Here is a 17,502-nt window from a genome sequence, read left to right on the forward strand (position 1 = left end):
TAGACTCTGGCGCGCGAGGTCATGTTAGGTACCCTCGTTCCAATACGTTTTAAAAGAGAATGCATTCGTCCACCTTGAATATTATTCATGTTCTGGTTAAAAAAGGCACTAATGATTTATGCTATACAACGTTTGACATGTTTGAACGAACGTAAATATATTTTTTCCCCTCGTTCATGAAGTGAAGTCCGGCGGGCTTAGATCATGTGCTAACAACACAGAGCTTTTTGGACATAAATGAGCTTTTTTGAACAAAACTACATTCGTTATGGACCTGGGACTCCTGGAAGTGACATCTGATGAAGAGAATCAAAGGTAATGGATTATTTACATAGTATTTTCGATGTTTATCTTTCAAAGGGTGTAAGATAGTTGTATGTTTGAAAAATTTGAATTTTGACATTTATTTGGTTTCAAATTTGCCGCTCTTGAAATGCACCTGCTGTTGATAGGGTGCACCACGGGTGGCACGCTAGCGTCCCACATAGCCCCAAGAGGTTAACATTTGTCTGTATTGAAAACAATTTAAACATTCAGTGTAGGTTGGAAAAATTGTGAACCCCTAGGCTGATGAGTTCTCCAAAAGCTAATTGGAGTCCAATCAATGAGACGAGATTGGAGATGTTGGTTAGAGCTGCCTTGCCCTATAAAATACACTCACAAAATTTGAGTTTGCTATTCACAAGAAGCATTGTCTGATGTGAACCATGCCTCGAACAAAAGAGATCTCAGAAAACCTAAGATTAAGAATTGTTGACTTGCATAAAGCTGGAAAGGGTTACAAAAGTATCTCTAAAAGCCATGATGCTCATCAGTCCACAGTAAGACAAATTGTCTATAAATGGAGAAAGTTCAGCACTGTTGCTACTCTCCCTAGGAGTGGCCGTCCTGCAAAGATGACTGCAAGAGCTCAGCGCAGAATGCTCAATGAGGTTAAGAAGAATTCTAGAGTGTCAGCTTAAGACTTACAGAAATCTCTGGAACATGCTAACATCTCTGTTGACGAGTCTACGACACGTAAAACAAGAATGGTGCTCATGGGAGGACACCACGGAAGAAGCCACTGCTGTCCAAAAAACCCCATTGCTGCACGTCTGAAGTTTGCAAAAGTGCACCTGGATGTTCCACAGCGCTACTGGCAACATATGTGGATGGATGAAACTAGTTGAGTTGTTTGGAACACACAACACTGTGTGGAGAGAAAAAAAAAGGCACAGCACACCAACACCTCATCCCAACTGTACAGTATGGTGGAGGGAGCCTCATGGTTTGGGGCGGCTTTGCTGCCTCAGGGTCTGGACAGCTTGCTATCGTCGACAGAAAAATGAATTCCCAAGTTTATCAAGATATTTTGCAGGAGAATGTTAGGCTGTCTGCCAGCCAATAGAAGTTCAGAAGTTGGGTGACGCAACAGGACAATGACCCAAAACACAGAAGTAAATCAACAACAGAATGACTTCAGAAGAAAATACCAGTTCTGGAGTGGCCCAGTCAGTCCTGACCTCAACCCGATTGAGATGCTGTGGCATGAACTCGAGAGCAGTTCACACCAGAAATCCCAAGAATATTGCTGAACTGAAACCGTTTTGTAAAGAGGAATGGTCCAAACTGCCTCCTGAACGTTGTGCAGGTCTGATCCGCAACTACAGAAAAATGTTTGGTTGAGGTTATTGCTGTCAAAGGAGGGTCAACCAATTATTCAAGGGTTCATACACTTTTTCCACCCTGCACTGTGAATGTCTATATGGTGTGTTCAATAAAGACACGAAAACGTATAATTGTTTGTTTGTTATTAGTTTAAGCAAACTGTTTGTCTATTGTTGTGACCGGGATGAAGATCAGATCAAATTTGATGATTTTTTTTATTGCCAAAAAGTTCATACTTTTTATTGCCACTGTATATCTGAGAGATATTTGCCTCATGCAGTGTGACAGAGTTGATAGAGTTGATCAGGCTATTGATTGTGGCCTGCTCTCGCGAAGCGTCAACGTCAGCTGTTACTTTCCCTAGCTACTCATACAGACAACCAGCTAACTAGTCACCGAAATTAAGATTAGAGTAATTAGTGTTTTAGGTCATGGTGTAATCATGTTTGCTAGGTGTAGATATTCATAGGCCTCGGGTTTCCCATTATTTGGCAGCTTAGCTGTTGTGTTAGGGTGGATGCCTGCGCAGTGGAGCTCATATGCTATTGAGTTGCAATGATACTTGTTTGCATAGGCAGCTAACAAGTTGCTAGCAATTCATTTGGAAACTGGCCCAGCTTTGTAACTAATCAGCAAACATTGGCAAACTCTGTACTTAGTCTGTCAGGCAACAAAACGAGAGTTGATTGTAGGCAAAATTGTGCTTCGCTTGCAACACTGTCACTTGTTCGTCCAACTCCCTCCTTACAAAGACAACCAGCTAACTATGCCCATAAAAATAGATGAAGAATTATTCTATACCTGTTTAGCTAAATTGCAGTGTCATCTTTGTAATATTTTACTTTCAACATCCTAAATAAATAAACAATAGTTGATGTGTTGAATCTGTAAACCATTGTGCCACATGCTTTGACTTCTTACGATCTATGAAAAGTCAACTGACAATGGGTCAGTGTGTACCTTATAGAGCCTTTATGGTTATAATCTAACCCATCTATGATCATATTCACAAATGTATTTGTGTGTACTCTATTCTGTCTGATTGTCCATCAGTCTGACATGCACACCATGAACTGAGAAACAATCTGTCCACTAAGGACATCATAAATGATTGAAAGTGCTGTATAGCATCATGATATTGTTTCCTGAGGTCAACACAAAACATAATACAGAAGATTGATAGACAAGAACAGCAAGGACAGAACTACATAAATTTAAAAAAATGACAGCCTACATATAACATGCACACAAAATAGGTCAGTGAAAGCAAGAGAAGTGATGTGGCGAGTCAGGGCTCAGCAGCAAAAGGCAAGGAGGGAGAGGATTTAGAGATGATTGGATGGATAGAGATGTGGAGTTAGGGGGGAGGGGTGGAGTAAGAGGAGAGTAGAAGGAGGGGAACATGAAGCTGTGGAGGAAGAGGAGTAAGCAGAGGGAGAGGAAGAAGCCAAGGGAGAGGAGGGAGGGGGGGGGAAAGAGGGAGAGCATACCGGAGAGGGGAGTCTACGTGCCCCGTCCCACCATTCATCCTTGTACCACACAGCCTGGGCCAGTGGCAGGGGTTTTGGAGTTGTTTTTAAAAGTGTCAGGAATCAGTTTTTTTCCCCAGATCTGGTGTTTAACTCCAACCTGTCCTCCACCACATCCAATTCACTGAATTGTCGTCAAAATAGGCTACTATTTGTACATTTTGTGTTAGGCCTAGTCTGTACTAAATCTTACTGAGAGAGGTTATCTACATTGTGAAATAGTCTGAATAGTTTGCATTTTTACTTCTGTAACAGCCACTGTCAATCAAATAGTATTTCAAAACCCGAACAAATTAGTCTGAATATGGTCCTCTGGTCACATTTTGTATTATGTAAATAATATTTATAAGTATAATATATTATACTTCGTATATTTTGAGTGAGTCATTTAGTCAAATTTAAATCCTCTAGGGATTCTTGTTGTGTTGAGTGTTAATCGTTTGACGGTACATAAAACATGAAAACAACAATAGAATTCATTGAAAGTGCTCTTGTCTTATCCGGTGTCCTGTGTGAATTTAAATATGCTCTCTCTAATTCTCTCTTTCTGTCAGAGGACCTGAGCCCTAGGACCATGCCTCAGGACTACCTGGTATGATGACCCCTTGCTGTCCCCAGTCCACCTGGCCGTGCTGCTGCTCCAGTTTCAACTGTTCTGCCTGCGGCTATGGAACCCTGACCTGTTCACCGGACGTGCTTGTTGCACCCTCGACAACTACTATGATTATTATTATTTGACCATGCTGGTCATTTATGTAACATTTTAACCATGTTCTGTTATAATATCCACCCTGCACAGCCAGAAGAGGACTGGCCACCCCTCATAGCCTGGTTCCTCTCTAGGTTTCTTCCTAGGTTTTTGGCCTTTCTAGGGAGTTTTTCCTAGGGAGTTTTTCCTAGCCACCGTGCTTCTACACCTGCATTGCTTGCTGTTTGGGGTTTTAGGCTGGGTTTCTGTACAGCACTTTGAGATATCAGCTGATGTAAGAAGGGCTATATAAATAAATTTGATTTGATATAGCTACACATTTAAAGTGTAGCTATAGCACATTTAAAGTGAAAGTGTAACACTATACTCGAAAGACCAACAAACTACCTATCATACATCCTTATTTCAGTTGGAATAAAAATTGTGCTCTTTAAAACTAAGTTAACTTGTAAATGTTATTTGTTTTTTAGCCATGTCTGTTTGAAATGTGAGAAAATATGCATCACCTTAAATTCTCAGTAATCTACAGAAGCATTCTAATGGGGTCTAAAGGGTTAAATAATTTTAAAAATCAGCTACTCAGCCTAGTCCAGGCCAATTGATGAAAGCCTCTGAGTAAGTAATGAGTGATCCACAGTGTCAAAGAATCTAAGTGTTTACGAAGGATTCTAGAATTATTGCTAGGCAAGAGAGTTTAGAAAATGGAGTGATAATTATTTAGGTCAAACGGGTCACCACCTTTGTGAAGAGGGAGTATATGGGTCCCCTTCCAGACCCTGGGGATATGGCACAGCCCAAGCCCTGTACGCGACTTGAAAACAGTGGGGGCATTTTGTGCTATTTGAAATAATAGCACTGGACGAGCATACCCCAATTGGATAACCTGCTGTGGTAACAGTGCTAAACAGTGGAACTCAACTTTATGATCATAAGATTTTTACTGACAATACCTCTGGGAATATGGCTATATGTAGCAGTACGATGATAACTCTGAAATAGTGAGAATGGGATGAGTTACCCGAGTATGGGTTGGGCTGCTTGAGTCAATGTCTTATAAGAGCCTTTTCGATGTTGGCCGAACATTTTTAGAGACTGGGGCCTCTCCCAAAAGTGGTAAGAATTGTCAATGTACTCAAAATCTATATATCTAATATTATGACGACTTATTACATACAAAGGTGGCATCTATCCCAACAATGATTTGCATAGGCTTTTAGGGAACTCAGATTTCTGTAAGCACAAAATGGCCACCGTGCTTCACCCATGCTGGTGTTGCATGAACATGGTGGACAAAATACCAACAAAGACTAAATGGGCACAAGAGTAACTGGTCACTGACTAAACCAAGGTCAATGGGTTTCTCCACATCTTTGCTACCTGATCACTTCCAGAGTGCAAGGCTATGATTATTACAAGACTCTGGCAGTCCACTCCTCTAACGACTTAGCTCAGTGAGCTGCTCCACAGAATTTATTTTCGGCTAAATTGAATCACTTCATGCGTTTTAAAATGTCACAAAGACCACTACTAGGATTGGTTACAGGCACAATTAAAAGCACCCAGATTTCATTGAATGTCCTTTTCTGCCATTATACCGCATTGCTGTAGAAAGGTCATGTTGAAATTGGGTTATTTGAGAAAACAAAGTCACAAAAGCGACTGATAAACATTATTCGGGCTGACATTCAAACTGGGTTGCGGCTGGCCGACTAAGGCACAATTATGCAGTCGGTAAACTAATTGTTTTGTAGAGCCGAATGATGGAGTAAAATGGGAGAGTGCATCTCAGCTTGGGCGGCAAAAATGGGTTCCACATTACACTTTTTTGAATATATTCATGATTAAGGTTAAGTCAAGGTTTATTTGACAGATGGACCAATTTATTAAGTCGGAGTGTCCGTAAAAAAATAATAAATAAAAAATAAATAAAAAAAACACTTGAGTTGTCAGCATTAAGCCTGGTATCACAAAGCAAACAATTAATTATCCAGCCCTGGCGACACTTTCCTCTGTCTGAGGGAGAACCCAATTAAAAACGGCACCTCCCTAAAATACAATCATTCTCCATTAAGACACCTGCATTCACAACACAGAAATATTGACACCGTGTTCAGGTTGGCTTCATCTAAATAATGCAGTTCCTTTGCATGCATTTTTCACCTATTCTTTCAGCAGGTGACATTTTGTTTGGAAGCCCCCAGTCTGTTCAGAGATTCATTTCAGCACGTTGGCTGGCTAGGGTCTCTGTTGTGGGCCTAAAGTCTGTTTGGGAGTCGCTAAAAGAGCTATTAGCGTAGCGACAACCACAATTATGTGCTCGTTAGGCGGGAAATTGTCTGTTAAGCGCAAAGCTGGTGCGCAGTGAAGTTAAGGGAGGCAGGTGACAACGTGTCAATGATGTGAAAGGAGGCAAAGGAAGAAAAAAATATTGGTTACAACAGATTCCTGAAAGTAGGCTGTATACAGTATATCAGCAACACACATTTGATGCAAATGTTTTGCCCTATACTTGATGGAAGCAGTTGTGAATTGCTCAGGGAGTCTTCCAAGCAATTCTGAATCCCTTGAATGACAAACGTTTCATCTATAATGTTAAATCAACTGATGACAGGCTATTCAGATATCAAAGTGTTTGTTAATGTGTTATAGTAAATGAAACCCGTCGCTGACAGGTGTATAAAAATCGAGCACACAACCATGCAATCTCCATAGACAAATATTGGCAGTAGAATGGCCTTACTGAAGAGCTCAGTGATTTTCAGCTTGGCACCATCATAGGATACCACCTTTCCAACAAGTCAGTTCGTCAAATTTCTGTCCCGTTAGAGCTGCCCCGGTCAACTGTAAGTGTTGTTATTGTGAAGTGGAAACGTCTAGGAGCAACAACGGCTCAGCCACAAAGTGGTAGGCTACACAAGCTCACAGAACGGGACCACCGAGCGCTGAAAAAATAATCTGTCCTCGGTAGCAACACTCACTACAGAGTTCCAAACTGCCTCTGGAAGCAAAGTCAGCACAAGAACTGTTTGTCAGGAGCTTCATGTAATGGGTTTGTATGGCCGAGCAGCCGCACACAAGCCTAAAATCACCATGCGTGATGCCAAGCGTCGCCTGGAGTGGTGTAAAGCTCGCCACCATTGGACTCTGGAGCAGTGGAAATGCGTTCTCTGGAGATGAGTCACCATCTGGCAGTCCAACAGACGAATCTGGGTTCGGCGGATGCCAGGAGAACACTACCTGCCCCAATGCATAGTACAAACTGTAAAGTTTGGTAGAGGAGGAATTAACGGTCTGGGGCTGTTTTTCATGGTTCGGTCTAGGCCCCTTAGCTCCAGTGAAGGGAAATCTTAACGCTACAGCATACAATGACATTCTAGACAATTCTGTGCTTCCAACTTCGTGGCAACAGTTTGAGGAAGGCCATCTCTTGTTTCAGCATGAAAATGCCCCCTGCACAAAGCGAGGTCCATACAGAAGTGGTTTGTCGAGATTGGTGAGGAAGAACTTAACTGGCCTGCACAGAGCCCTGACCTCAACTCCATCAAACACCTGTGGGATGAATTGGAGCCAGGCCTAATCACCCAACATCAGTGCTCGACCTCACTATTGCTCGTGGCTGAATGGAAGCAAGTACCTGCAGCAATGTTCTAACATTAAGTAGAAAGGCTGTTATTGCAGCAAGGGGGGGGACCAATTCCATATTAATGTCCATGATTTTGGAATGAGATGTTCGACGAGCAAGTGTCCAGATACAGTACTTTTGGTCATGTAGTATATTTTGTACATATAGAAAATAATTTATGGGTCAACATCTAACTATTGCTCCCAGTGTTTATCAAAAGCAGAGAAAGCTTATATTCTTGATCTGAGTGAATTCTAATTGCGCATGCCTCTTTGCGAACAAGTGGAATCATTAACAGTTTGTTCGTTATCCTGTTAGGGCTAGGGGGCAGTATTGACACGGCCGGATAAAAAACGTACCCGATTTAATCTGGTTATTACTCCTGCCCAGTAACTAGAATATGCATATAATTATTGGCTTTGGATAGAAAACACCCTAAAGTTTCTAAAACTGTTTGAATGGTGTCTGTGAGTATAACAGAACTCATATGGCAGGCCAAAACCTGAGAAGATTCCATGCAGGAAGTGGCCTGTCTGACAAGTTGTGTTTCATCTTGGCTCTTTTTATTGAAGACTGAGGATCTTTGCTCTAACGTGACACTTCCTACGGCTCCCATAGGCTCTCAGAGCCCGGGAAAAAGCTGAACGATATCGAGGCAGCCTCTGGCTGAAACACATTATCGCTTTTGGCAAGTGGCCGATCAGAGTACTATGGGCTTAGGCGCGTGCCCGAGTCGACCCCGTGCTTTATTTTCTTTCATCTGTTTACCTAAACGCAGATTCCCGGTCGGAATATTATCGCTTTTTTATGAGAAAAATGGCATAAAAATTCATTTTAAACAGCGGTTGACATGCTTCGAAGTACGGTAATGGAATATTTAGATTTTTTTTGTCACGAATTGCGCCATGCTCGTCACCCTTATTTACCCTTTCGGATAGTGTCTTGAACGCACGAACAAAACGCCGCTATTTGGATATAACGATGGATTATTTGGGACCAAACCAACATTTGTTATTAAAGTAGAAGTCCTGGGAGTGCATTCTGACGAAGACAGCAAAGGTAATAACATTTTTCTTATAGTAAATCTGACTTTGGTGAGTGCTAAACTTGCTGGGTGTCTAAATAGCTAGCCCTGTGATGCCGGGCTATCTACTGAGAATATTGTAAAATGTGCTTTCACCGAAAAGCTATTTTAAAATCGGACATATCGAGTGCATAGAGGAGTTCTGTATCTATAATTCTTAAAATAATTGTTATGCTTTTTGTGAACGTTTATCGTGAGTAATTTAGTAAATTCACCGGCAGTGTTCGGTGGGAATGCTAGTCACATGCTAGTCACATGCTAATGTAAAAAGCTGGTTTTTGATATAAATATTAACTTGATTGAACAAAACATGCATGTATTGTATAACAATGTCCTAGGGTTGTCATCTGATGAATATCATCAAAGGTTAGTGCTACATTTAGCTGTGGTTTGGGTTTATGTGACATTATATGCTAGCTTGAAAAATGGGTGTCTGATTATTTCTGGCTGGGTACTCTGCTGACATAATCTAATGTTTTGCTTTCGTTGTAAAGCCTTTTTGAAATCGGACAGTGTGGTTACATTAACGAGAGTCTTGTCTTTAAAATGGTGTAAAATAGTCATATGTTTGAGAAATTGAAGTAATAGCATTTCTAAGGTATTTGAATAACGCGCCACAGGATTCCACTGGCTGTTACGTAGGTGGGACGATTTGGTGCCACCTACCCTAGAGAGGTTATGTTCGCCTGCGTTGCCCGGATATGCCTTTAGTAGCACATTCACCACTCATTCAAACGGCTAGGTCAAGCGGCACAGGTCAAGAGCCTGAGACGTAAAACAAACTGCCCCAGCTAAGATTTGGCACAAGTAGGCAACTAGCAACGCTGCTGACAGTGAGTTTGCAAGATGCCGGACAAAAGGCAATTTTAAACAAACAAAAAAATGACTCAGAATGACTGCACAGCTAGTAAATAAATCGCTTATATACTTCTATTGCATTAACATTTAAGGGCTGTGGCTAGTATTACTAAGCCACCTAGAAGGAAGGACTAAGTAAGAAGCTAATGTTAAACGGAGCCTACCTCAGCAGGGGCAAAAATAGGCTACTAGCATATGTTTTACTAAGTTCTCATAACTTTGCTTTACAGTGAGTAGGCTTCTGTGACAGATAGTGATGTGGCACTCAGGGGTGAGGCTGAGGCAGGCTGCAATGATCTTTTTGGCAATGCATGCGTGAGGAAGCAGAGAAGACAGAGAGAAGAAAGCAAACCATTGTTCCCAAACTTGGGGTTGGACCCCATGTGGGGTGCCCTGAGAAAATAATCTTATCAAACAAGTTAGGAATTTAAAAGATCTTCCCTATACGTCTATATTAAAATGAAATCAAAATGCAAACAATACAGTTCTAAAATGCCATACGTTGTAGTTTATATCGGTGGTCTTATCTCGATCGCCTACAGGAGTTTAGTTTAACCATTACCCACCTTTTTTTTACCACTACATCACTAAGTAATATTCAAATAAATAACTAGTAGTATTGTAAATAATGTTTTTATCATTATGATTACTTGTTCAAACTCACCTCTAATGGGATAGCTGAAACTACTCATCTTTGACGAGGCGTTTGATGTCAGCTGGCAGTGAAGCGGACGCTACCTGGTTTTCCCAGGTTCGAGTCAGTCTTGAGCGGAATCGAGTCTTTGCAAGAGTCGGTTAGGAAAATAACTGCTCACAGCAGTAGGTCATCCCGAACACAGATGCAAATGTAAGTGCATGTCTCCTCAGAACAGGAAAATGCTCAGTGCTAACGTACATTTTGTAGTACTCAAAGAGAGGGAGGTTGTTGTACCTGGCATTGAGCTCCAAGACTTCGTGTTGTAGGCCATCCGGCCCATCAGCTGGTTCGACGTTAAACGGGGTTGCAAATATGTTAAAACTCCAGTTGTTTACTTTTCACATCATTAAACCGCCCACCAAATGCCTTCACGAGCTTTCCACACTCACCGGCATATTCTCAGGCTCTTATCCTTGCAGAGTAGGAAAATGCACTGTTACCCCTTTCCAGTTGGACTTGCCACAGCTTTAACTGAGCTTGACGTTCAAGTCAGACATATACTTGGTTATGTCCACCATGAAGGCCAAATCACACATCCACTTGTCACTCAGTTCCGCGACAGGTTCCCCCTTCATCTCCATGAATTGTTTGACTTCATCCTTCAGTCCGTAAACTGCGCGAGCACGTTTCCACGGCTCAACCGTCGCACCTCAGTGGTAAACCAGATCACCCGACTCCGATTCAAGATTACTCAATAGCTCCATAAATTGGCGGTTGTTCAGCTCTTTGCTTTTGATAAAATTGGTGGTCGACACTACAGCTGCCATTACGTTGTTCGGCTTCAGGGACTGTGCACACAGACTTTGATGTATGATGCAGTTGCATACAATTAAAATCACTTGGTTCAAGACAACTCATTTATTTTTTCACTAATGCGGTTAACCCCTTTTTCGAGCCAACCATGGCTGGCGCTCCATCTGTACTAAGGCCACTTACATTTTTTCAAACCGTTGCTCAAATTTGCTCATAGCGGAGACATATCTCCAACAAGTTCTCACGTCCGGTTGTGCCATACATGGCTTCCAAAGACAGCAATCCCTCCCTTGTGTCAAACTCAGCAGTAATCCCACGCACAAAAATGGCAAATTAGGCCGTATTTGTTATGTTAGTCGTTTCATCACATGCCAAAGAGAATCTCGACATTTCTTGCTTGCTCAAAGTTTAAATGATCTTGCGCCATGCCAGTTATCCGCTCGGTGACGATTCGAGACAAACTGACACTGGAACAATTTAACTTCGTCTGGTGCTAGCAACTCTTTTACAAATTATCCTTCAGTTTCTTTGCGATAAACTCGCTCACCATAACTTGCTTGCATAACATTTTCCCCATCCAAACGAGGTTAAGTAAAGGCGACTTGTTGGGCACTTAAACCCCGCTGAAGAGTAGTGACTTTTTTCACACGAAGATGTCCTTGCAATTCAGTTTAGCATGTTTTGAACTGTAATGACGCTCCAAATGTATTTTTCATTCCTGCAAGTACATCCCCACAAAATAGGCATACAGGATTGCCTTTCACTTCGAATAAAAAATATATACATTTTATTTTGTAGAAAAACGACGTCAAGCTTTAAAAAATAAATAAATGTAAAAGTATTTATAAATTGTCTCGGGGGGCTGATCAAACGGTCTCGTAGGCCATATACGGGCCGGTCGTCCCCCACCCTGATGTAAAGGGTTGATGATTTTATGCAATTCATTAAATCTGACTGAACAGTCGCTGATGATTCACACTGACATGTAGCATCTCATATTTCCTCCCTTTCAGGGGTATAACATTACAATTGGATGGGTAATAGTAAATTAACCTACAGCAGCCAAGGTGATAATTAATGGTGGGATCATTTTTGCTGTTCTCCAAATAGCATTTTAAAGTTGTTTAATTGTATAGAAATGCAGTAAATGAGCTCCTACTGGTTACAGCCCTGTTTCTAAATATGTGATTTAGCATGGTGCTACTTTGCCATGCTGTGCCAAAATAGCATCTTTGTAACAACAAAAGTGTTGATTAATCACCTGTCAGATTCAGGCAGAGAATGTCAAAGGGGTGTAAAACAAACACTCAAGTCTTTCATCTCTGGTGAAGAGGAGAAATCAATGTTCGGTCTGTTACACAAGAAGTTGATTGCCATGCATGTTATACAGGCCCACCTGTGGTGTGAGTCTGACTACTGTTCTGTTTTTTTTGTGCCCTAATATCTGATGCAATCCTCCAACATGAAAAATACTATAGTATACAATAGTTTGGCATGTAGTGTTTTGCACTTTACTGTAGTGTTTTTGTGGACTAAAGTCTGCAACAACAAAAAACTACAGTGATTACTGTAGTATTTACGGTTTACTATAGTGTATATACACTATAGTAATTACTGTAGTGCTTACCATGGTGTTTTTGATTTATACATTTTCTACATAGAAGTGGGAGCTTTCTCTTTGAGGAAACTTACTGAAGAAATACTAAGATCCATTAGAGCAGATATCTCAGTGCTTCTGTTCTTTTCTATAACCTGTAGGGAACACAATATAATTCAAATCAAATGTTATTGGTCACATTTAGCAGATGTTATTGTGGGTGTAGCGAAATGCTTGTGTTCCTAGCTCCAACAGTGCAGTAATATCTAACAATTCACACATCTAAAAATACATGGAATTAAGAAATATATACAAAAATATTAGGACAAGCAATGTCGGAGTGGCATTGACTAAAATGCAGTAGAATAGAATACAGTATATACATATGAAATGAGTAAAGCAGTATGTAAACATTATTAAAGTGACCAGTGATTCCAAGTCTATAGGGCAGAATTCTCTAAGGTGCAGGTTGAGTAACCGGGTGATAGCTGGCTAGTGATGTCTATTTAACAGTCGGATGGCATTGAGATTGAAAAACAGGTTCGGTCTCTGTCCCAGCTTTGCTGCACCTGTACTGACCTCGGCTTCTGGATGGTAGCAGGGTGAACAGGCCATGGCTCGGGAGGTGGACGTCCTTGGCCTTCCTGTGACATCAGGTGCTGTAGGTGTCCTGGAGGGCAGGCAGAGTGCCCCCGGTGATGCGCTGGCAGACCGATTGTCAGCTGACCATACACAGCTGTTACTTATCCACCATGTAAACGCATCCCATTTTAAACTGACAGGCTTGAGGGATTAAAAATCAATGCCTTGAGGCAGGCGAGTAGGGTTTAGAGTAGGTGAGGTGGCAGTGGAGGGCTGGGCTGCTCGCTCTCTTTCAATGGGTGGGATGCTGATGACTGATTGGCAGTGGCTTTATGCTGATGATCATGGCGATGATGATGGTGATATGTGTCAGTGCCATGCGGTACGTGCCTCATTCTGCACTGGGTTGCAGCTCATTCATACCCTATTAGGCTCAGCCGAGGAGAGGCAACAGCCACTTTGAAGGCTGAGATTATCAGAGCGAGAGAGCGAGAGAGAGCGTGTGGAGACTGACTGGGTGGGCTGTGAGTGTTTGCCTGCATGCGTGTATATGTACCCACAGGAAACTATGTTACTGTTTAATATAGAATATAACTCTGTAGTAAACTGTAGTATTCCTTGATCATGTGTAGTGCTTACAATATACTGTAGTAAATACTACAGACTACAAAAACACTACAGTAAATACTAAAAGTAATGTTCACAACAAAAAAAAAAACACTACAGTATTTAATTTGCATATACCCTTTCCCCTCCCCCATAACCTACAAGCCAAGTATAAACCATATGTTGTTTTCCATAAAGGTTATTAAACTTCTTTTTTTTTTTTTTTTTTAAGAAACTCTGAACTGTCCGTTCAGACCTCAGTCCCACCCATCTACAGGTTATGGAAAATTTGCTGTTTGAGTATTTTGTCCAGTAGGTTTCCTCAAGAACAAAGCCTCCACTGCTATGTCAAAGATAACAAAACTACTATAGTAAATACTAGAGTAATGGCCGGCAAAAAATCTACAGTAAATACAGTCCACAAAAACCCTACATTAAATACCACAATACAGTAGTCTGCAAAAACACTACAGTATATAGTGCAGTTTTTCTTTACAGTATTGATACTATAGTAAACACTACCATATCCAACAGTAAATATTACAGTAGTCACTAGTGTTTTTGCGGACTTTAGTGAATATTACAGTAGTCTGCAAAACACTATAGTAAGTACTATAGTACACTATGGTAATTTTTTATGTGGACGTGCCTGCCGGAGTCTGTCTGTGCTGGCTAATTCTCTAAAATACAGAGTGGAGCTGCAAATGGTTCGACTCTACCAACACAGATACAGAGGATGGAGTGAAGCCTGTCAGAAGCACTCCAAAGCTCCCCTTTATTATTCAGTTTTATTTCCAGCCATCAGTGAATAAAACAGGGGGATGAATATGGAAGTTAATGGGTCATAGCTTTATTGCACACCATCAAAGGTACTCTGTACCCCACGCCTAACACTCAAACAATGCCCATATCCAACAAAATCACAAGTGTCAGTTTCCTTCATGCAAAACAAGAAAAAAAAAATTGTCTTCAGAATTACTCCCCTTGACAGATGAGGCACTTCAACAGCATTACAGAGCCATTTGAGGATTGAGATGATTGGCAGAAGGCACGAAGCCTACAGTTCATGCTAGAAATGCTACTTTACCATAAGAGGTGCTGAATTATTGGATGAGGTAATGGTATTGTACCATTAGAACTCACCTCACATCCAGACAACCCCCATTGTACGCTCGTCGCCCAGATAAAGCTATGTTTATGGCAGGTAAAGTTAGGATGCTCATTATGAGAGGGACCATCAGGGCTATATAACACAGCGAGTTCCATCAAATCATTTGCTTGTTGGGAAAGGCAATAATGGTTATAAATCACATAATAGCAGCTGTATTGAACTGGGTCTAGGGAGATCAACCCCAGCCGAACATAAATATTTATAGGAGAAGAAAGAAAATGACACTAAACCCATAATGACATTCAGGGGGTCCTTCTCACATGTTTGTTCCCACACATATTGTTGTACTTATCCTATCAGACCTTCACATCCTCAAACTAGTTTAATTTAGCCATGTGCTCTGTTGAATCAGTGTCAGACTAAGGGCAACAAGATGCTCCATTCTCTTCCCTAGATTTACGATGGCAGCCCTTGCCAGTCAGAAACACATGCAGCCCAGAGACGCACCAGCGGCCAACATCATACTTATTTGCCATGAAAAAGAGAGGGGAGATTGGGGGAATTGTCTCTAACATCATTAATCAAAGAGGATCCTTGTACTGATGGGGAGATAATAAGCCCGTCATCTCCATCCGCTTTCCTGTCTGCAGGACCACCTCCAAACCATCATTAAGCTCAGTGAAAACACAATGCTCTTATGTAGAGATTAGAGAAATATAGGAACATAACTTTAAGCCAGGGTGAGGGCCTTAAAAAGAGATAGGAACTTTGCCTTGGAGTCAACAAAGTCATTTTCTAGACCTCAAAAAAGGTGTCTAAAAAGTTAATTATATTGCATCTGTTGTGTGGATCTGAATCTTCTCTAGGCCTAAAGTATGATGTGTCAGTCTTGCCCACCTGCCATCTCACTGTCTAAGAGGACCACAATGAAAATAACCCTTTGGACTTTGTTTTTAGCTTACTACTTTAAAATGTAAATTTTTGTATTTTTAATTATTGAACCTTTATTTAACTAGGCAAGTCAGTTAACAAATTCTTATTTACGATGGACGGACTACCAAAATACAAAAAAAAGCCTCCAGCGGGAATGGGGTCTGGGATAAAAAATAAAAAAAATGACAAAACACATCACGACAAGAGACATCACAGCACTACATAAGGAGAGACCTAAGATAGCATGACAGCAACACAAGATGACAACATGGTAGAAGCACAAAACATGGTACAAACATTATTGGGCACAAACAGCACAAGCGAAAGGTAGAGACAACAATAGAGCACGCGAAGCAGCCACAACTGTCAGTAAGAGGGTCCATGATTGAGTCTTTGAATGAAGAGATTGAGATAACTGTCTCGTTTGAGTGTTTGTTGCAGCTGGTTCCAGACACTAGCTGCAGCGAACTGAAAAGAGGAGTGACCCAGGGATGTGTGCGCTTTGGGGACCTTTAACAGAATGTGACTTGCAGAATTGGTGTTGTATGTGGAGGATGAGGGCTGTAGTAGATGTCTCAGATAGAAACCCTCTTAGGCCTCACTCTCCCCCAAGTATTATTATTAAAACACATCCGACCATGATTGGGAATCCCATAGGGCGGCGCACAATTGGCCCAGCGTTTCTCTCCCTTTAAAAACAGAAATCCATTTTTGGCCTTTACAAATATAATTTTGGCCTTCATTCAGATTGAAATCGCTCACCCAATTTAAAAAATAAAGAAATAACCTCAAATATTATCAAGTTGATGGCACAATCATATAGCGGCACCTACATAAAGCTGAGTGACTCACTCATTCATGGCATTGGATCAAAATAAATAATGTACCAACATTCTTTGGGCTTTAATAAATAAAATGTTTGGTTATCCTGACCTGGACACCATATACAGTATTATAATAGCCCATTATGGGCTATTAGCAGGACAATATACCTTTACCAACACCTCTCTGTATTTTGATACTTTATGGATGGGGCCTCCACAGTGGCGCAGCTGTATAAGTCACCGCAATGCAAAATGCATTGCTACAGACACCCGTGCCGGCCGCAATCGGAGACCCATGAGGCGGCTTTTGGTTTTAATTTAGAATTCTCCAAATATAAATGATTGGCGGAGAGTCATATTTTTCGATATACTGTAGGCCTACTGTCGGCGACATGAGTCTCACTAGTGTTGAGTAATGTGCTGTTAAAAGTGGCGTAGGTCTTATTTATTTAAAAAGCATACTGAAGTTAGAAGCAATAGGATTTGAAGCATTAGCCAACAACTATTTTAGCACCTTGATAAATCAATGAGATTTTTTATTTTGTCTGAATCTCTGTTTGGGTATTGGTTAGAGTAAAATGATGGTGTAGGAACGTTATGCTCTTAGTGTAACCTTTATTTAACTAGGCAAGTCGGTTAAGAACAAATTATTATTTACAAGGACAGCCTACTCCTTCCTCCCCATCGGGGAATTGAACCCCAGTCTCCCGCGTGCCCACACGACTCAGGGATTCTTTAGCTAAATAGCCCAGCCCTGTAGCCTACTCCCAACCGTCACGTTGTACAGTGCCATATTTTCTGTTGCATCCTAACGGAAACCGAGGGTTTTTCCATTTTTCTTGTAACAGAAACACCATAATATTAATCAAATTAATTAAGCAACATTTCTTACAAATCAGTCCCATATACTATGTTCTTACAAAAAAGGTTTTACATTTTCTAGTACAGCT

The 17,502-nt window shown here is 41.1% G+C and overlaps 1 protein-coding gene across 12 annotated transcripts in view; it reads right to left on the minus strand.

Annotated features, from left to right (window-relative positions):
• ptprt (protein tyrosine phosphatase receptor type T) overlaps window positions 1-17,502 on the minus strand; it is a 501,813-nt gene that overhangs the window by 464,508 nt on the left and 19,803 nt on the right. Inside the window, exon 1 of one of the 12 annotated variants that reach the window (XM_045691379.1) lies at window positions 10,114-11,633. The exons of the other annotated variants lie outside the window; for them this stretch is intronic. Within the exon in view, the coding sequence (XP_045547335.1) occupies window positions 10,114-10,141 (28 nt within the window). The 5' untranslated portion in view covers window positions 10,142-11,633. Of the gene's footprint in view, window positions 1-10,113; window positions 11,634-17,502 lie in introns of those variants that run through there. 12 annotated transcript variants of the gene reach the window in all.

This window comes from Salmo salar, chromosome ssa12 (assembly GCF_905237065.1).
Source record: "Salmo salar chromosome ssa12, Ssal_v3.1, whole genome shotgun sequence".
Taxonomy (NCBI): domain Eukaryota; kingdom Metazoa; phylum Chordata; class Actinopteri; order Salmoniformes; family Salmonidae; genus Salmo; species Salmo salar.